The 20,800-nt window shown below is 48.4% G+C and overlaps 1 protein-coding gene across 2 annotated transcripts in view; it reads left to right on the top strand.

Moving 5' to 3' along the window:
• Prkag2 (protein kinase AMP-activated non-catalytic subunit gamma 2) overlaps positions 1 to 20,800 on the top strand; it is a 243,021-nt gene that overhangs the window by 57,747 nt on the left and 164,474 nt on the right. For both annotated transcript variants that reach the window (XM_021161710.3, XM_021161709.3), the window contains exon 2: positions 12,733 to 12,804. In XM_021161710.3, coding sequence (XP_021017369.1) covers positions 12,733 to 12,804 — 72 coding nt within the window. The remainder of the gene's footprint in view (positions 1 to 12,732; positions 12,805 to 20,800) is intronic.

The following is a 20,800-nucleotide window of genomic DNA, read 5'->3' as shown; positions in this document are numbered from 1 at the left end:
TGTCGGATTCAAACCAGAGTTTAGGACCGTGACCCTGACATCTAAGACCCTGTGGCCTTCGGAGGCAGGGGACCCTGGCAGCTGTTCTGTTGGTCCTGTGTCTGCTGTTTTGTCAGCTCTCTTTCTGGGGTGTCCCAGCTGCAACAACAGTGAAGTTCTGTAACGACAGAGAACATCAGGCACATAAGCCAGATTGTGTCTCTTCCCCAGCATCTATGGCCAGGGCTAAATCAGGAAAGAAACACACTCTAGCCTTTAAGAATCCATAAGTCAGGTGGTCAAAAGCCTTTCCAAGGCAGTTTATCTTAAGGGGAAGTACTGAGATAAGAGATGCGTGGCCTGGGGAAGGGTCTCCATGTGGAGAATTATGCAAAACAGGACTGAAGTGTGGAGTGATGCCTTCCGCTGGGCTGGGGTGTTTGTATCTTTCTGTACTTTGCAACAGACTCTGTTACTTTTAGTTACAAAGAGGAACTTAAACGAAAGTCTGTCTCGTAACCCTCTTTAGGAGCAAATCTCCATGTTGGCCCTTCTCCTTCTGAGGGTAAGGTGTTCCAAGTGCTGGCTTTGAGGGGACGAGCTCCATGTCCTCAAAGTCTCTCTTACCCTTTGTTGGCCTTTTTCTGGAACGTTCGCCCGAGGAGGTGTGTGAGTCTATTGTAAAGGTCTCTGAGCTATGAGCAGGTGGAGCTGTGCAGTAGGACCTGCTGCTGCCCTGTAGTCTAGTGTTGGGCAGATAGCTTAAACCTCTTACTTCAGCATCTTAATCTGTAGTCTGGGACAGCGCCACCGACCGATCCTACTGTGGTTGCTATACAGACCTGTTGAGGAATAGCTGAGAGGTTTAGCATGCAGCTGGGTGTAGTTATACCACCTGCAATCCTAGAATCTGGGGGTAGTGTAAGGAGGACCAGGAGGTGCAGGCTGGTGATGAAGACATCCCACTTAGGACTGAGCGGGCCAAAGTGTCTCACTCTGCACACTTTGTCCAGGTGCGAGTCTATCGCAAGAAGCAGCTTCTCCGATGGGGGCTGGGCAAGGCACTGGTCCCAGATATAGGAGTATGCTATTGGGAGTCACTTTATCGCTGTGCTCCTTTAGCAGAGCATGAGTGTCAGGTTTTCTCGGAAGCCTGTGACCTATCTAGTTGCGGGTTCTTGGCTGCTTTAGCAGGGTCAGATGTGGGCTCCATCTCATAGAGTGAACCTTTAATGCAACCTAAAAGTAGTTGGTTACTAACATAGCATCAGTGCCATTATTGCGCCAGTAGATCTTGCAGGCAGCCGCTGTAGGTCACAGGGCTTGTAGCTGGGAGATAGGATATCCCCTTCAGCAGCATGCAGTAGCATAACCTAATACATTGACGCTAGTTATTGGGGGGTGAAGCTTTGTCTAGTTAGGCACCAGCTCAACTTCTCCATGTTTGATAACATATGTAAGCACTGCGAAAAGTGATTTATAACCGCAGTGCTGCAGAGGCAGAGACATGCACATGTCTCTGGGGCTAAGCAAGATGGAGGCATCTGAGGAATGACATTCGGAGTTGTCCTCTGACCTCTAAAAGTGTGTGTCCAGGTGCGTGAGCATGGGCACATGTATGTGCATACACACACACACACACACACACACACACACACACACCACCTTTACAATACGTTGTAAGGTTAAATGGTACTGTCTTTTAAACCTCACCTTTTTTGTGGTAGACTTGGCTTTGTCTGTATTTCTAAGACAGATGAAGCTGGGGGATCCAGTGACCTGATTTTAAAGCTAGTTTACATTTCAGGGCTTTCCTGGTTCCTAATAGGTGACTTTAGCCATCCAAATCAGGAAGTTTAGTTTCTCCAGAGCCACAGATGGTTATCGCCAGACCAGGTAGTCTCAGTCTAATGCATTCTGTGCAGCTGGTGCCAAGGCTGCCTCTGGCTAGCATCTCCCTCCCCACACCTTGCTGTCTCTATGCAGCCTAGGGTGCTGCCATTACAGTGTGCCTGTGAGCAGGAAGTTTGGGGTCAGTGGCAGACAGACAACCTGAGGCCTCAGGTAGGGTTTAGAACTCACACTGTGCGCAGGGTAAGCTCTAGGAACCTTAGATGTCTGCAAGGTTGGCTGAGCAGAGAAGCCAGGGCTTCGTTGTTCTACCAGCTGATGGGCTTGTTTCCATAGTTGCAGAGAAAGATTTTTCCACTAAGTCCCCAAGGTGTACAGTATCTTGATGAACACTCAGATGAGAGCCTAGATTAGAGTCCTGGAATGTGGAACATGGGAGTCTTCCAGCAAAGCCAGTCAGTCACCAGTGCCAGGGGACTTCCCAGGTGGGTCGCTTGACCAAGCGGCCAAGGAGCTATGGTTGACTTGATCAGATTCTAACATGAGCTCACACTAGTGAGCAACACTTGACGAGAGCATTCTGGTCCTGATTCTGTGCAGAGCATCTTCTGTCAGGCCCCAAGCCTCTTTGCCTCTGTTGCTAAAGCATTCAGTTTCAAGGAACAAATGTGTTTGTGGACAGGCTTTTTCCTGGGAAACAGCTGCTACTGAGGAAATGATAGGAGCCAAAGATGACTATTGCTCATTAAAAACAGCAATAAGAGAGTCCACACACACACACACACACACACACACACACACACACACCAGTGATCTGCAACTATAAGGACCTGCTTGCTGGCTAGCCTGCACACCTGCATACCCTCCCTCCACACTGGCTGCTGGGTATGGAGAAGCACACTGGGTGTGGAGAAGCACACTGGTGGTGTGCTTGGTTATGACTTAATTCAAACGTATTAGTAGCCAGCTGCCTGTCACAGAGTGACACAGACAGTGACAAGGTGAGTGGCTTCCCCTTTGCCCTTGACAGACTCAAAGTTCTAGAAATAAACAGGTGACTTCAGTTCAGGGTCATGTGTCCCATAATTAAGGCGCATCTGAAACGTCGGGACACGGTGAGTGAGTGAGAGAGAGAGAGAGAGAGAGAGAGAGAGAGAGAGAGAGAGAGAGAGAGAGAGGTTAGCTCTGCCTGAGAGTGGGAACAGGCCAGGGAGGGAATCTGAATGAGTTAAGGGTGGGGTAGGCAGGAAAAGCAGAGCCCAGCCCAGAAGATGGAAAAGGGCAGTTGCACTGGAAGATAGCAGCAGGCCTAGGCCATTTCTGACATGCCAGATACACAGGCCTGTGCTAAGGGCTGGGGAGGTGGTGTTGGCTCTTTCCCTAATAGCAGGAAGAAGCTCCAGTCAGCACCCTGGGAGTGTTTGGGAGGCTATGGAATAGTGACCTTGGCTGAAGAGTCTGAGGCATGGTGAAGCATCCAGGCACAATACAGACAGCACATTGCTGAGTTTGGGGGAAAACACAAAGGTTCACCTTCGCCACAGCTGAGAGAAGGGTAAGGATGCAGAGCACATCAGGCTTAGGCAGTGGGTGTGTGCAGCCTGGATGGGAGCCTCGGGGCCCAGCTGAGAGCTCCTTTCCTATGGCTGCCTCAGACATCCACAACAAGGAGCTGGGGAGCCCACAAGACACAGACTGGTCTATACAGCCATCCAGGTGATGACTGTGGAGGGGTCCAGGCTGTCGTGTGATCCTTGTGTGTGACCAGGGCTGAGAAGCATAGAAACTGAGGCAGCTGAGGTGCCAGCCTTCTTCTAGGTGTTCCAGTGCCTCAGGGTGCCAGGGGCTCACTTACAATCTCAGAGGTGCTTTTATCAAAAGCAGGGCCCAGGAGGATGGATTGAGATGGGGCAGTGCAAATGTTAGGACAGTTAGTTCACCCAGGGGAGGACTGGGCGAGGGAAGGTGCAGAAAGAGGAGAAAATGCATTGAGGAGAAAGGGAGGGAGGGTTACATAGAAAACTACAAGATGGTACTGAGGGAAATACAGGAAGATGACTGGGAGTCCACCCGTGTTCATGTGCTGGCATGCAGCCAGGCCATTTCAGAGCAGCCTACAGATCTGATGAGGTCCGTATCAGGAGCTCAACAGCTTTTCCTATTTTTTTTTTTTGCAAAAATATGAAAATCAATGTTGAAATGAACATGGGATCTCAGTGAATCCAAAACAACAATAATTGTGAACATGGATAAAGTTAGAGGCTTCTCACTTTCAGGTATCAAACTTAGTACAAAGTTGAGGGTCTTTAAAAATAGTATGATCCTAGCATAAAATAATAAGACAAAACAAAACAACCAAAATCCAGACATATAGACTGATGGAGCTAAATAGAGAGTCCAGAAATAAATTCTCATATTTATGACGTATGCTGATTGGTTTTATGGAAATCTGACACAAGCTAGAGTCATCTGAGAAGAGGGAGCCCTCAAGTGAGGAAATAAATGCCTTTGTAAGGTCTGGCTGTAGGCAAGTGTGTATGTATGGCATTTTCTTAATTATTCTGATTGATTCTGGAGGGGCCCCGCCCATTGTGGGTAGCACCACCCGTGGGTTGGTAGCCCTGGGTTCTATAAGAAAGCAGGCTGGGCAAGCTATGTGGAGCAAGCCAGTAAGCAGCATCCTTCCACAGCCTCTGCATCAGCACCTGCCTCCAGGTTCCTTCCCTGTGTGAGTTCCTGTCCTGACTTTCTTAGTGATGAGAATAAACTTAAGATGAGGTAAACCCTTTCATATCCAAGTTGCTTTTGGTCATAGTGTTTCATCATAGCATCAGAAACCCTAAAACATGATCAATTTACTTTTTCTTACACCATACTTATTTATTTTGTGTGTTTGTGTGGACATACCACACACCACAGGGCACGTGTGGAGGTCAGAGGACAATTTGCAGGCATCAGATCTCTCCCTTACTCTATGGGTTTCAGGGATCAAACAAGACCATCAGGCTTTGCAGCAAGTGCCTTTACCCACTGAGCCCTCCCTCTAGCCTGCAGTAGACTTTGGGTGAGTGTGCCAGGGCATTTCAATGAGGAAAGGGCCATATTTTCAACAAACAGAACTGGAGAAACTGAACACCCACTTGCAAAAGGACAAAGTGGCACAGTTACTTGATGCCATATTAAAAATAATTCAAAATGAATCAAAAGTCTAAATGTACTTTAATAAAAACAATGTCTGGGAAGAGCCTCAAGGTTCTCCATTTGACGGTGACTTTAAGGAGGGGACCAGAAGGGGAAAGTCGATAAAGCAACTAAATCAGATTAGAGACGTCTCTGCACCCACAGGCACAGCTCATGGGTTAAGGTTCAGGCTATATAAAGAATTCCTATAGCCCAAGAGCAGATAACCAGATTATAAACATGGGCAAAGGACCTAAAGAGATCTCTTCCCAGAGACTAGCAAATGACCCAGGGTCAAGAAAGCTACGAGGATCCAGGGAAATGTGAATGAGTAGCACAGAGGTAACACCTCTCACCTCATGGGGCTGCTGCTATGAACAGGACAATAGAAGGCTTCTGAACAGGACAATAGAAGGCTACAAAGAGTGGTTTAGGATGTGGAGACAGAGCCTACCAGGCACAAGGCTCAGCCTCAGTACTGTGAAATAGATATATGACAGGTGGATGGATGGATGGATGGATGGATGGATGGATGGATGGATGATAGACAGACAGATGATAAACACATGCATGCACACACACATACACACACATACACACATGCGGATGAAGGAAATGTGGGGAAATTGAAATTTGTGCACTGTTAATGGGAGAGTACGTCAATACCAACATGTAGCCAATGGCATGCTGGTTTGCTGTAGCAGCATAGACCCAGCTTGTGCCCAGCTATCTGCTTCTCTGCACACACCAAGAGAGAACCAAAAGCCAATTCGAAGCCAGAGATCTTCTTGGGCCTGTACTCTGAGTTTGCTGGGCTGTCACAACAACATATAATTCATTTACCCACAGACCTGGAGGTCAAACGTCTAAGGTCAAAGTGTAGGCAGAGTGGATTCCTCTGGGGCCTCTCCCTCCCAAGCCCTCTCTCCTTGGTTCATAGCTGGAGCCTTCTGCCTGTGTTCTCATAGGGTCATCCCCCTGTGTGAGTTCATGTCCCAATGTCGTCGTCTTCTAGTATACCTGTTCTGTTGGATGAACCCTCATGCTAACCATCTTGCTTCAGTGTGATTACATCTGTAAAGAGCCAACTTCCAAGCACAGCTCCTTTCTGAAGTCTGGGGGATCAGGATTTCAGTTTGTGGATTGGGGGTGAGCCAAAGGCTGGGCCACCCCGGTGCCCTTCAACTCGATAAAGAAGCAAATAAGAAATCAGCAAACTGTAGTCGCCATTCAGTGGAAGCGATTGGCCGTAAAGAGCAGAGATGCTGATGCATCTGACATACTCTTTTTTTTTAATTGGGTATTTTATTTGTTTACATTTCAAATGTTATCCCCTTTCCTGGTATCCCCTCTGCAAACCACCTATCCCATCCCCTCTTACCCTGCTTCTATGAGGGTGCTCCCCCACCCACCTACCCACTCCCACCTCACCCCCCTAGCATCCCTCTACAATGGGACATCAAGCCTTCACAGGACCAAGGGCCTCCCCTACCGCTGATTCCAGATAAGGCCCCTTCAGCTCCTTCAGTCCTCCCCCTAACTCCTCCATTGGAGTCCCCATGCTCAGTCCAATGGTTGGCTGCGAGCATCTGCATCTGTATTGGTCAGGATCTGGCAGAGCCTCTCAGGAGACAGGTGTATCAGCAAGCACTTCTTGGCATCAGCAGTAGTAGTCTGGGTTTGGTGTCTGCATGTGGGATGGATCCCCAGGTGGGGCAGTCTCTGGACGGCCTTTCCTTCAGTCTCTGTTCCACTCTTTGTCCCTGTATTTCCTTTAAACGGGAGCAATTCTGGGTTAAATTTTGGAGATAGGTGGGCAGCCCCATCCCTCAACTGGGGGACCATACCTAACCTCTGGATATGATCTTGACAGGTTCTCTCTTGCTTTCCTGGCATCTGGGACTTTCTAGTTGCTATCCCCAATTCGCATCCCCCATTGCTACACACCTCTGTTCAATTTCCTAACCCTCTGTACATCTCCTCCATTTCCTCCCATACCTGATTCTGCCCCTCTTTTTCCCCTCTCCCTCCTCTCTTCCTCTCAAGTCCCTCCCACTTTTACTTCCCTTGAAGTATATTGTTCCCCCTTCTAAGTAGGACTGAAGCATCCATTCTTTGGTCTTCCTTCCTCTTGAACTTCATGTGGTCTGTGAGTTATATCGTGGGTATTCCGCACTCTTTGCCTAATATCCTCTTATCAATGAGTACATACCATGTGTGTTCTTTTGTGACTGAGTTAGTTACCTCACTCGGGATGATATCTCCATCCATTTGCCTGTGAATTTCATGAAGTCATTGATTTTAATAGCTGAGTAGTGCTCCATTGTGTAAATGTACCACATTTTCTGTAACCAGGGGAATCTCTGTTGAGGGACATCTGGGTTGTTATAGCTTCTGGCTATTATAAATATGTCTGCTATGAACATGGTGGAGTGTGTGTCTTCATTGCATGTTGGAGCATCTTCTGGGTATATGCAGCAAAATGATGGGTCCTATTTACATATCCAGTTAGTCTTTTTATTGGGGGAATTGAGTCCATTGATATTAAGAGATATTAAGGAATAGTTATTGTTGCTTCCTGCTATTTTTTATGATATTTTTATGTTTGTGTGGCTAACGTCTTTGGGGTTTGTTGAAAGAAGATTACTCTCTTGCTTTTTCTAAGGTGTAGTTTCCCTCCTTGTGTTGGTGTTTTCTATTATCCTTTGTAGGGTTGGATTTGTGGAGAGATATTGTGTAAACTTGGTTTTGTAATGAAATATCTTGGCTTCTCCATGTATGGTAATTAAGAGTTTTGCTGGGTATAGTAGCCTGGGCTGGCATTTGTGTTCTCTTAGGGTCTGTATGATATCTGCCCAGGGTCTTCTAGCTTTCATAGTCTCTGTTGAGAAGTCTGGTGTAATTCTGATAGGTCCGCCTTTATATTACTTGACCTTTCTCCCTTACTTGTCTCAGGGTTTCTATTCCAGCACAAACATCATGACCAAGAAGCAAGTTGGGGAGGAAAGGGTTTATTCAGCTTACACTTTCCACATTGCTGTTCATCACCAAAGGAAATCAGGACTGGAACTCAAGCAGGTCAGGAAGCTGATCAGAGACCATGGAGGGATGTTCCTTACTGGCTTGCCTCCCCTGGCTTGCTCAGCCTGCTATCTTATAGAACCCAAGACTACCAGCCCAGGGATGGTACCACCCACCAGGGGCCTTTCCCCCTTGATCACTAATTAAGAAAATGCCTTACAGCTGGATCTCATGGAGGCATTTCCTCAACTGAAGCTCCTTTCTCTGTGATAACTCTAGATGTGTCAAGTTGACACAAAACCAGCCAGTACACTGCTTTTAATATTCTTTCTTTGTTTTGTGCATTTGGTGTTTTGACTATTATGTGACAGGAGGAATTTCTTTTCTGGTCCAATCTATTTGGAGTTCTGTAGGCTTTTTGTATGTTCATGGGCATCTCTTTCTTTAGGTTAGGGAAGTTTTCTTCTATAATTTTGTTGAAGATATTTATTGGCCCTTTAAGTTGGGAATCTTCACTCTCTTCTATACCTATTTTCCCTAGATTTGATCTTCTCGTTGTGTCCTGTATTTCTTGGATGTTTTGGGTTAGGAGATTTTTGCATTTTGCATTTTCTTTGACTATTGTGTCAATGTTTTCTATGGTATCTTCTGCACCTGAGATTCTCTCTTCTATCTCTTGTATTCTGTTGGTGATGCTTGCATTTATGACTCCTAATATCTTTCCTAGGTTTTCTATCTCCAGGGTTGTCTCCCTTTGTGATTTCTTTATTGTTTCTATTTCCATTCTTAGATGCTGGATGGTTTTGTTCAATTGCTTCACCTGTTTGGTTGTGTTTTCCTGTAATTCTTTAAGGGATTTGTGTGTGTGTGTGTTTCATCTTTAAGAGCTTCTACATGTTTACCTGTGTTCTCCTGTATTTCCTTAAGAGAATTACTTATGTCCTTCTTAATGTCCTCTATCATCATCAAGAGATGTGATTTTAAATCAGAGCCTTGGTTTTCCAGTGTTTTGGGGCATCCAGGGCTTGCTGTAATGGGAGAACTGGGTTCTAATGATGCCAAGTAGCCTTGGGGTTTTTTTGTTTGTTTGTTTTGTTTTGTTTGTTTGTTTGTTTGTGTGTTTGTGGGGTTTTTTGTGGTTTTGTTTGTTTGTTTGGTTTTTTTTTTTTTTTTTTTGAGACAGGGTTTCTCTGTGTAGCCCTGGCTGTCCTGGAACTCACTTTGTAGACCAGGCTGGCCTCGAACTCAGAAATGCACCTGCCTCTGCCTCCCAAGTGCTGGGATTAAAGGTGTGTGCCACCACGCCTGGCATAGCCTTGGTTTCTGTTGCTTAGGTTCTTGCCCTTGCCTCTTGCCATCTGGTTATCTGTGGTGTTAGCTGGTCTTGCTGTCTCTGACGATGGCTTGTCCCTCCTGTAAGTCTGTGTGTCAGCACTCCTGGGAGACCAGCTCTCTCCCAGCAGGATTTGGGTACGGAGAGCTTGGCACAGGGTCAGCTCCAGGGCACAGACAGAAACCGGAAGCTGATATACTCTTCTTAAAGCATGACACCTGACCCTTGAGGACCGGTGCTAACTGCAGTAAGCCAGCAACAGACAGACTGTATCGTCTACTTCCCTTCTGCAGACCTCAGAGTTGTCAGACTCATAGGGATAACACAGGATGCTGCCACCAGGGCTTGGGAGGGAGGATGAAGAGTTTCTTCTCAGAGAGATAAAAAGTGTCTGGAAATAGATTCTGTTTTGATCAGTCTGCGCCCTGCCCTCAGTCACTCCATACTGTGCCGAGCAATGGTTTTCAGGCAGTGCCTCATGCAAAGAGAGAGACTCCATTTTACATGCTGCCATTGACTCCAGTTTACAGAGGGTTGAAAATGACTCTGCAACTTGCTAGGCATGTAAACAGCACCATCTGCCCCGTAACCACCCACGGCACAGACTGTTAAATGGCATATTCCCAAAGTAAAAGAGATAACCACCCTCTCGATTCATCAAAGTAAATCGAGTCCACTTTAGCGCATGAGGGTATTAAAACTATATCGGCAAAACCAAGCATAAGAACTTACCTAACACATTATGCTGAGACAAGGGTGTGACCTCCTCACCCTCACCCATCCGCCGAGAGGGACATGTTCCCTCTAGCCTGTCATCTGACCAGGTGAGGCTCACATGTCCATGTGTGTATGTGTACGAACCTGTGTATACATGTGTGTGCACTCATAGAGATAGAGGGAGAGAGGGAGAGAATGCATATGAATGAGTGCATGAGGCAGGAGCTTTGACAACAAGGAGCTGGAGTGAGGCAGGAGCAAGAAACAATCACATCTTGAACCACAAACACGAGGCAGAGAGAGATACTTGAAATGGCAGGCAGCCTTAAACCCTCAAAGCCATCCCCAGTAACACACTTTCCCAGCAAGGTCATACCTCCTGTCTCCCAAAGAGCATCAGCAACTTAGCACCAAGTGTTCAAATACATGAGCCTCTGGGCATTTCATTCGAGCAACTGTGCGTGTGCGTGTGTGTATGTGTGTGTGTGTGTGTGTGTGTGTGTGTGTGTACAATAGGCAGAGAACTCGCAACTGTCCCAGCTGTCTGAGACTTTAGCTTGATGTGGTCTCAGCTCTGATAAAGTCTGTTGTCCATCAGTCTACCCATCTGTCTGTCTGGAACTAGTTCCGTAGTTTGCCTCTGTCACCCCTGTGACCAGCAAGTATCTCACACCTCATTTCTGCAGCATGACTCAACTCTCACTCTGTGGCCTGGCTGGGCTTGCAAACGCTGGGCTCTGACTGGGTTTGTACCTGACCCAGCTTCTTTCTCTGCCCCCCTCTGCATCCTTATCAGCCTCCCCCTTCTGCTTCTCCTCAAGGCCTCTTTGGAACTCCTTGAACTCTGTTGGCCTCCCGAACCCTTCAGAGGCTTTCTATCACCTACACTATATGTACACACAGATGTATTTACTGTGTGATTCGGAATGGGTGAGCCGAGAGCTAATATTAGCAGTTAAGGTTGGAATAAATGAACCTGTGTGTGTTTGCCACCGCCAACTATGAAGGAAAATAGGGACTAAGGACAAACTAGCCGAGGAAACTCTGTAGCTAGTGAATGAGTTGTTATGCAGTAATGTGGACTTTGTAGGAAAACATGATCATGTCTGCCTGTTTCTGACATAGCAGTCATGACAGTTAGAGTGGTGGAGGTAAAATCACATGAGTAACTTAGCAGCCACTGAATTATTTACAGAGGGTTAGCTTGAGAATGGGGATAGCTTAGTGGTACAATGCTTGCTTAGCATATGTAAAACCCTGGGTTCATGCACACACACACACACACACACACAGAGAGAGAGAGAGAGAGAGAGAGCAGATGATAATTTTTATTGTTTATATTTTATTCCAATTATTTTTTGATAAACAAAAATGGTGTGTTAAGGATGACGACTTTTATAGACTCGAGGGTGGCCAGGTGGTCCCATCTGGTGTGCAGGCATCTTCCAAGGCCAGTTGCAGGGCACAGGAAGAGCAGGGCTGGAGAGTCAGAGCAAAGCATCTGCCTTATTTCTGACTCAGTGACAAGCTACCCACTCCTCCCCATTCTGTTTTAGTCTCCTGTGGCAGTTAGTGTTAACTGTCAATTTGATTGGCTCTTGATTAGATTAATTAAGGACCCATCTTAACTCTGTGCAGACCATTCCCTGGGGGGGGGGGGGGTAATTCCGAACTGGGTCTAAAATTATGAAAGTGAGTAGAGCAGAAGCTTGCATCTTGTGACCTCTGGTCCTGATTATGGGTGTTAGGGACCAGCTGCTTCAAGCTCCTGCTGTCTCAGCTTCCCTGGTAGACTGTACCCAAATTGTGAGCCAAGAGAAGCGCCTTCTCCATACAGGTGCTTTGATCTGGGCATCTAATCCCAGCAATAGAAAAAGAAGCCGATGCAAGCCCTCCCCGTCATCTCCATCTCTGCCATCAAGCCTAATCTATCGCTCCACCACCGCCCTCCACAAGTGTGGTCATCTTTACAGAAGACACACTTCCTTGAACCATTCGAAGAGGTCTCAGGTTTCAAAGTCAGGAGGAAAAGTCCCGTCTACCAGCCATTGCCCAGTCATCCCCAGAGCCAGTGCTTTCACCCTGCCTGCCTTGACCCCGGATCTTTCCCTTGGCTTGTGGCTTTTACCTTGCTGGGGGTGTGAGTGGCTGCTGTTGGACATTTGGCTTGGTGTTCTGAAAGGGAATGGAGATATAGGTGAGCATCCCCATGTTGCGGGAGTTGTTAGGGCTGGTGGCTGGGCCTGGCATCCTTACCTAGGCTCACACTTTCTTCATATACCAGCTGAATAGACAAGCCACAGTGGAAAGCAGGAACGTCTTCGTTCAGTGTGCCATGTTCCAAAGAGGAACAAAGGGGCCCAGTGGTCCCCTTACCCTCTAAGGTCATCTTCTGAGCCTTGGCAGGAGACTCAAGATTTAAATACAGGGCCAGAGGTTCAAGTCTCAGTTCCACTGTTTCCGTAGTCTAGTAGCCAGAGGGAGGGACACAGCATCTCTGTAAACCACTTCATTCCTCCCAGTATCCTTACAAGTGTGTCTCCTCCTGGCTGGACCCTAGGAGGCCTGTGGAGAGGGAGGTGGTCCCTCCCAGAGCATGCACACCTACCCCATGGGCCATGGCTTTGACTGTATGCTCTCTCGCCCCCCAGGACCTGAGTTCTTTTGCCATGCCGCTCCTGGATGGAGATGTGGAGAATTCAGAAAAGCATTCTTCTCGGAAGGTAAGACCTCCCTTTGCAAAGCTTCTCACCACCCCACCTGAGAAGCCCCCAAAGCGGGCAGAGTCTGAGACACCCTTCCAAGTTTACGTGTTTAGGGCTCACACCAGCATGTGGGGTGGCTGTGGCTGAGCCAGCCTGAGCCAACGCCCCTCACAGGGTGATTGATGCCTCCTGTGTTGCTGGCTTCTTCAAGGCTATTAGCCATACAGGGCCAGGCAAGGAGTCAGGGTGTGGCAGGTGAGGGGTCACAGTGGCCATCAGAGGGGGTTAAGGCAGCCTGCAGGTTTCCCCTGCAGTTGGGAAGTGGCATCCTAGCATCCACTGACCCAAGTGCAAAAATTATGGTGGGTAGGGGCTGCAGCATCTCAGAGTGGCTGCCCAGTGCTCTCCAGCCTGGATTAGGGTGGGAGTTCCCATCCTGGAAAAAGGGAGTCTATTCTCATTTGATGCCCAGCATTTGAATCGCATACAATTGAATCAACAAATTGGTTTAGACCCATGAGGCTCACTTGGCAGTCAGTCCCCTGCCCTGCCCCGCCCTACCCAAACAACCTTATTAGCAGTTATTGTGACCCAGCCAGAAAGACCGTCATTAAATGGCCTGGGGCCTGGCCTGGCAGGCGCCATCAAGCTCAGAGACTGTAGTGTAGCCAGGTCAAGTCCTCTGGTCCTCTGCCCTGTTGTGCTCCACGTAGCCATTCCTGCATGGAAAACCCACTGGAACCAAGGCTGTGGCAGAGGTGCTCCAAGGGAGTTGGGGATCTCCCTGGTGGCCCCGGAAGTCCAGAGAGAGGCTGTAGTGAGCACGACAGTCGGCTGAGAGGGAAAGACCATGGAAGTCTTCTCGCCTTCCTGCATTTGCTCAGAAATAGCCTAACCCATCCTCTGTGCCTCGTGCAGGAGGGTCGGTGCCCAGGAGGAGTGGCTTGTCATACAGTGACAGCAGCATCAGATGCTATAGAAGACCAGGGACCACGGGGCAGTGGTGGCGCATGCCTTTAATCCCAGCACTTGGGAGGCAGAGGCAGGCGGATCTCTGAGTTCGAGGCCAGCCTGGTCTACAAAGTGAGTTCCAGGACAGCCAGGGCTACACAGAGAAACCCTGTCTCGGAAAACCAAAAAAAAAAAAAAAAGAAGAAGAAGAAGAAGAAGAAGAAGAAGAAGAAGAAGAAGAAGAAGAAGAAGAAGAAGAAGAAGAAGAAGAAGAAGAAGAAGAAGAAGAAGAAGAAGAAGAAGAAGAAGAAGAAGAAGAAGACGACGACGACGACGACGACCAGGGACCGTAGAACACATTCCTCTCCCACATCAGCAATCTCTAGGTGCAGCTTGGGGCCAGGGCCTCTCCTGAGCAGCTCTGTGTGATGGGAAGAGGTGCTGGGGTCAGGAGCTAGGAGTTCCCATGGGTATTGCAGCCTGGTGCCCAACCCAGAGAGCACCTGCTCCTGGGCCACTGTCTCTCAGCCCTCAGGAACCTCTTGTGTGGGCGACAGCAAGAGGGAGACAGGGAGGTGACAGGCATCTACAACATTTTCCCTTTTGCCTTAGAAAGTCATGCCTCTGCCCTTGCTCCGTTCTTCACAACGTGGATCTTGTGGAAACATCTGAGGGACCTTCTGTTAGATTTCTACATATGTCTGGCCCTTTCTGAGGATATGATGGAAGAGGCCCAAGGTGAATCAGGGATGCTACTGGGCTTTCACGGCAGAAGGGCGTGAAGAAGGGAGCAGGTAGACCAGAACAGGACAGACAGGGCAATGAGGTCTGTCCTCAGGAACCACATTGGATGAATGAGGCAGTCCGTGTGAGGGTCACAAGTCATATCTGCTTGTACAGGTATGGGTGGCTGTGGAGCTGAGCAGAGAATTCAGTGTTCAAGACACGTTTCCTTAAGTCAGCTTACATTTAAGCCAGCCTCGTCGTCTCGTGGGGCTGATGTTCTCCTTCGCTAGCCCTGCTCCTCGGCTTTTCCTAAGGTAGCACACTCACACGTACTGTGTTTAGCTGCCGAAACTCTATTATAATGATGAAAGCACAACACTGCCTCCGTCCCTCGTGACTGATTTGCAGCTGAGCTGGACCTGAGTACAGGCTGCTCAGTGCTATCGAGTGTGTCCCCGCTGTACCCTTAATGTCCTGAACTTCAGGCTTGGGGGACTGAGTATCCTAAACAGGACACATCCCACCCCAGTGCTCTTAACTACCTAAGGGGCTGTCTGAGAACATCATCGTTAGGAAAATGGGACTTCCCATGTCTCCTCTCTACACACTCTGTCTCCTGTCCTCCAGAGGTAGCAGTTCTTTGTCATAGTAACTGTCTCTGCCTAGCACTCTGGTCAGCTGACGGTGTGACTCTAGTATATAGCTCATGAGTCAGAACTAACCAAAGAGAGTCATTGTTGCTCGCCACCTCGGGCTGGCCAGCCACACTGCAGGGGCTAATCAGAGGGGTCTGTGGAATGGCCTGCAAATGCCCAGCAAACAACTCTGCGATCCCTGCCCAACAATCCTCTCATCCCTAGCCGTCTCCACGTGGCCGTAGACAAGACAGTCTCTCTCTGAACATGTCTTCTCACATACCAACCAGGGCCAGGAATTGTGCCTGCCAGAAGGATCGAGGATTAGATGACATCATGGAGGAGCAGGTGCAGAGGGTGCGGGAAGGGTGGTCAGCACAAGCAGGACTGAGACTCCGAGAAGAGGAACACCCACGTACTGTTCGCTCGCTCTCAGGGAGTGTCCCCTGGGAGAGGCTGCAGACATGGCTTGATTTCTGCCCACTGCTGGCTGAGAACTGATCTCAGATCCTCTGGAGATCAGCCCACAGCGGAGTCCTGGGAACTTAGTGCAGCAGCTCCCACTTCTGTCTCTTCCAGCCTGCGGCGCTGGACTCAGCACTGGATTCCAAGGCTGGCGCTTATGTCCCCAGCTTTGGATTTCCTCTCCCCAGCTGCCTTCCTGGCTCCTTTTGACCCCTGTTCTCTGCTTCTATCTTCAAGAGCATGGATACCCTGTCTTGCCAAACCCTCATGGTCAGTCCTGAAGCCAGCCCTCACTGGGCTCCTTCCTCCCACTGCCTCCTCTTCTCTTTTGTGGAAAAACAAGCTCAGATAAGACCGGAGCAGGGGCTGTCCCTAGTCTCAGCTTCCTGACAAACATGGAATGTTCCCTCTGGGAAACTCTGCCTTCCAGAGCCCAAGTGCCTACTCTCCATTAGCTCCTGAGAAGCGGGCACCCAGAGGGGAGGGAGGGAGGCTCACCCATACGCAGAGAGTCATCCAGCTATGTTGATCAGGGTATCAGTTTGCTCCGACTAGCCTAATAGCGTGGTGCCTAGCCATCCCTGGTGGCTCTAAAGGCGCCCATGGTCTGCTGTTTCCTGCCAGCCTTATCCAGGAAACAGGCAGGGAAGGGTTCCATCTTCACGGACAGGTCTCTGTAGGAGAGTTCAGGCAGGGCCCAGCATCCTATGTTCTTTGGCCATTTTTAGGAGAAGAAAGTAGAAGGTCTGTTTTCTGGGGTTCCCTTTTCTAACTCCTAGGGCCTGCAATTCTGAATATAGAAAGGATTCTCAGTCAGTGGCGTCTCAGGGGCTCCTTGCCAATCAAAAAACGATTCAGGTCTTTTATGGCATTTAGCTCCACTCTTTGTATGAGTTTCCGAGTAGACCGCGTGTTAGCCCTCTGTATCTGAGACCTGGCTCCTTTTCCAGTCCCACTCCAGAATGCCTCCTCTACCTTGCCCACTGTATTAGTCAGGGTTCTCTAGAGTCACAGAACTTTTGGATAGTCTCTATATAGTAAAAGAATTTATTGATGACTTACAGTAGGCAGCCCAATTCCCAACAATGGTTCAGTCACAGCTGTGAATGGAAGTCCAAGGATCTAGCAGTTACTCAGTCTCACACGGCAAGCAGGCGAAGGAGCAAGAGCTAGACTCCCTTCTTCCAATGTCCTTATATTGTCTCCAGCAGAAGGTGTAGCCCAGATTAAAGGTGTGTTCCACCACACCTTTAATCCCAGATGAAAGGTGTAGCCCAGATTAAATCTCCTTAAACTAGGAGATTTAATCTTCTGGAATCCATAGCCACTATGTCTCAAGATCTCCATACCAAGATCCAGATAAGGATCTCCAAGCCTCCAGATAAGGGTCACTGGTGAGCCTTCCAATTCTGGATTGTAGTTCATTCCAAATATAGTCAAGTTGACAACCAAGAATAGCCACTACACCCACCTTCCTGCCCAGCAGACTCCAGGTCTTCCCTGATCTGGGGTCATGTGAGAGATGGGCTTGTTGTCCTGGCATCCCTTCATCTGCTTCCCCCTGGTCTGTGGTCTTCTGGGGCCACTGCTTCCCTGTCTGCCTTTGTCTTCTTGCACTTGCTTGGGACACCTCTTCATCAGAGCAAGCTATATGGCATAGAGGAGTACTGTGGGCCAGTTTTCAGGGACTCTAAAGGTGACTGCCTCTGCCTGGCCTTGACTCTTTGATCCCATGAACATTTCTGTAATGATACTAGAGATGTGTAGTGTCTGGGTTAAAGCTGGAGGCCTTGAGGTCAAAGCACTCAGGAGATATATGGTGTCTGTTCTGCTCCTAGCCAGCACCTTTTGCCATCAAACATGGTGGCATCCTGAGCTGAAGAATGGTGAACCTCACATACACATGACAGCCGGTGCCTTCCTAGCTCTGGAGCCATGTTGGTCCCCCACAGTCAGGGATCAGGTCCTGGTACCATGTATAGCTCACATAACCGAGCCATTCCGGAAACTCGGCCTTCCTTCTCTTCCAGACTACAAGTCCCTTCTCTATCAAGAACTCTTCAATGCACAATGATGGTGCTGGGCGGACATGTGTGAAGGACCACCTGTATGCCATGAGCCATGTTAAACATCCCTTCTGTGTATAACATAGCCCTGTATCTCTGCAGCCCATGAAGCAATCTAGCATCCTCATGGTGTAGAGGAGAGACAGATGCAGGGGGCCCAGGTCACTCATCCACCCACACTGCTGGTGCAGGACTTACACTCTGGTCTCTGTCCAAATCCTTGCTCATTTTATCATTGCTTTAGGGGATCCTCTAATTCTGGTATGTGTGGTTCCTACAGCAGGTGAGGGTCTGCCTCTTGGCTCCCCATTCCTAAATTGATGGCCATCCACCTACCACCTAAAGAACCTCTTTCCTTAAAAGTTATTCTCAGAAGTCACCCTTAGTCCCATAGGCAAATGGGATGGTGGCTAAATTGAAGAGGCAAGGAATCTAACTGATCTTTGTTGTAAGTAGGAGGAGAGCTGATTTGAACGTCTTTCTAGGGAGGTGGCTCAGTTATAAGATCCTGGCCACGTTGTCAGAAGCCATTCAGGAAGGAGTTGGTATCAAGTGAGTCCCGCTGTTATAGCTTATCAAAAGACCCTCACTCATAAAGACCACAGAGATTACCATTGTTGCAAAACGCATGAGCATTTTACTTATCCAACATGTTGGGGAACCCCCTCTCAGCACGCAGGCCGGAGGAGAGACCAAGAACAAAGAAAGAACACACTTTTTATACCTTTGTAAGGGCTGGATATAGACACCAGGGTAATTTGGCTTATTTTAATTGGTGTAGCAAATAACCTTTTTAGACATTGGTTGGTTTGTATAGGGTGACTCTCATTTTGTTTGTCCTTGTGGTTTTTTAGTGTGAGGTGGGGTAGGGGAATTGTTAATCTTGTTTTTGACCACTAAAACTATGTTTCTATATTTGTTTAGTGAGTCAACTTTTTATCTGGCTCTGTACTTGGCCTGCTAGTAGTTTGGAAAGTCCTTTTGAAGGGGGAAGGTACGGGGTAGTCTTGAATTTATTTTGGATATTACACCGCACCTGTACCTCCATGTGACACTTCCTTAGGGCCAGGTGGAGAACCACAGAGGAAATTGATAGTCACTGAAGGGGCATCCCCACAGGGGCATCATAGTCTTTGAGATGCCTGATAGTGGAGCTCAGGGGTGCCCTCTACTGGTAGGTCCACACATTCACTCTGGAACATGGCCCTGCTAACCAGCACACATTTCCAGGGTTTGATCATTGTCCTCTGAGCCTATGAGTTACTTTATTTTTTGTTGCTGACTTGGGGTCCCCTTAGATCCCTTGAATCCCAGTGTCACAAGTGAAGTAAGTAGTTGGACCCCATCAATCACCACACACCATATCGTTGTTGATGTCACCATGTGAACACACAGCTAGACCTACGAGCTGAGGGGATGACAGTCCTTCTGTCATGGAGGAAAGAGGGACAGTAAGACCAGGGAGCACGATGACCCAGTAAGGGACAGACCGCAGGAAGCATGCTCCTGAATACATCCACACAGCAGATCGTGGATGGCTATGAGCTGGAGCCATGGCTTAAAGCCATGGGGCCTGGTAGTCTTTCAGACCGTAGCTATGGCTTCGAGTCATTAGTGAAGTCTGGGGTCTTGCTTATACCTTTACTGATTTCTGTCAGTTACCTCGGCCAGTCACATGCCACAGTAGCTTGGAGTAAAACCTGCTGCCTCCTCTTCCGGTCAGAAAAGACCGGGGCAGCTAGGGCGCACAGCTGACACTCGCCAGCTACCCACAACACCCGCCACAGGATCTTAAGACTTCTGGTGAGTGGAACACAGCTTCTGCTCCAATCCAATTGCGCGCGGGACCTGAGACTGCATTAGTTAGGGAAGCAGAAACCGGCCTGAGTAGGGCCACAGGCCTCATCCGGCCGGATCAGCGCCGGGGTAGCTAGAGCGCAGGGTTGCCTGACACCCGCCAGCTACCCACGACCCCCGCCACAGGATTTTGGGACTGCTGGTGAGTGGAACACAGCTTCTGCTCCAGTCCAATCACGCGGGACCTGAGACTGCTCTGGTTGGGGAGAGAGAAATCCGGCCTACATAGGGCCACAAGCCTCTTCCGGTCAGAAAAGCACCGGGGCAGCTAGGGCGCAGGGTCGGCTGACACTCGCCAGCTACCCACAACACCCGCCACAGGATCTTAAGACTTCTGGTGAGTGGAACACAGCTTCTGCTCCAATCCAATTGCACGCGGGACCAGAGACTGCATTAGTTAGGGAAGCAGAAAACCGGCCTGAGTAGGACCACAGGCCTCTTCCGGCTGGACCAGCACCGGGGTACCATCAGCTACCCACGACCCCCGCCGCAGGATTTTGAGACTGCTGGTGAGTGGAACACAGCTTCTGCTCCAATCTTTAAACAGTGACAACGATAACAACTAACCCCAGAGATTACCAGATGGCGAAAGGTAAACGTAATAATCTTACTAACAGAAACCAAGACCACTCACCATCATCAGAACCCAGCACCCCCACTTCGCCCAGTCCAGGGCACCCCAACACACCGGAAAAGCTAGACACGGATCTAAAAGCATATCTCATGATGATGGTAGAGGACATCAAGAAGGACTTTAATAACTCACTTAAAGAATTACAGGAGAACATGGCTAAAGAGTTACAAGTCCTTAAAGAAAAACAGGATAACACAATCAAACAGGTAGAAGTCCTTAAAGAAAAACAGGAAAACACATCCAAACAGATGATGGAAATGAACAAAACCATACTAGACCTAAAAAGGGAAGTAGACACAATAAAGAATACCCAAAATGAGGCAACACTGGAGATAGAAACCCTAGGAAAGAAATCTGGAACCATAGATACGAGCATCAGCAACAGAATACAAGAGATGGAAGAGAGAATCTCAGGTGCAGAAGATTCCATAGAGAACATCGGCACAACAGTCAAGGAAAATGTAAAATGCAAAAAGATCCTAACTGAAAACATCCAAGAAATACAGGACACAATGAGAAGACCAAACCTACGGATAATAGGAGTGGATGAGAATGAAAATTTTCAACTCAAAGGACCAGCAAACATCTTCAACAAAATTATAGAAGAAAACTTCCCAAATCTAAAGAAAGAGATGCCCATGAACATACAAGAAGCCTACAGAACTCCAAATAGACTGGAC

Source organism: Mus caroli, unplaced genomic scaffold (assembly GCF_978045245.1).
Source record: "Mus caroli unplaced genomic scaffold, Mus_caroli_1 scaffold_4, whole genome shotgun sequence".
NCBI classification, from domain to species: domain Eukaryota; kingdom Metazoa; phylum Chordata; class Mammalia; order Rodentia; family Muridae; genus Mus; species Mus caroli.
The sequence above is the reverse complement of the archived record's forward strand: the minus strand, read 5'-3'. Positions and strand labels throughout refer to the sequence as shown.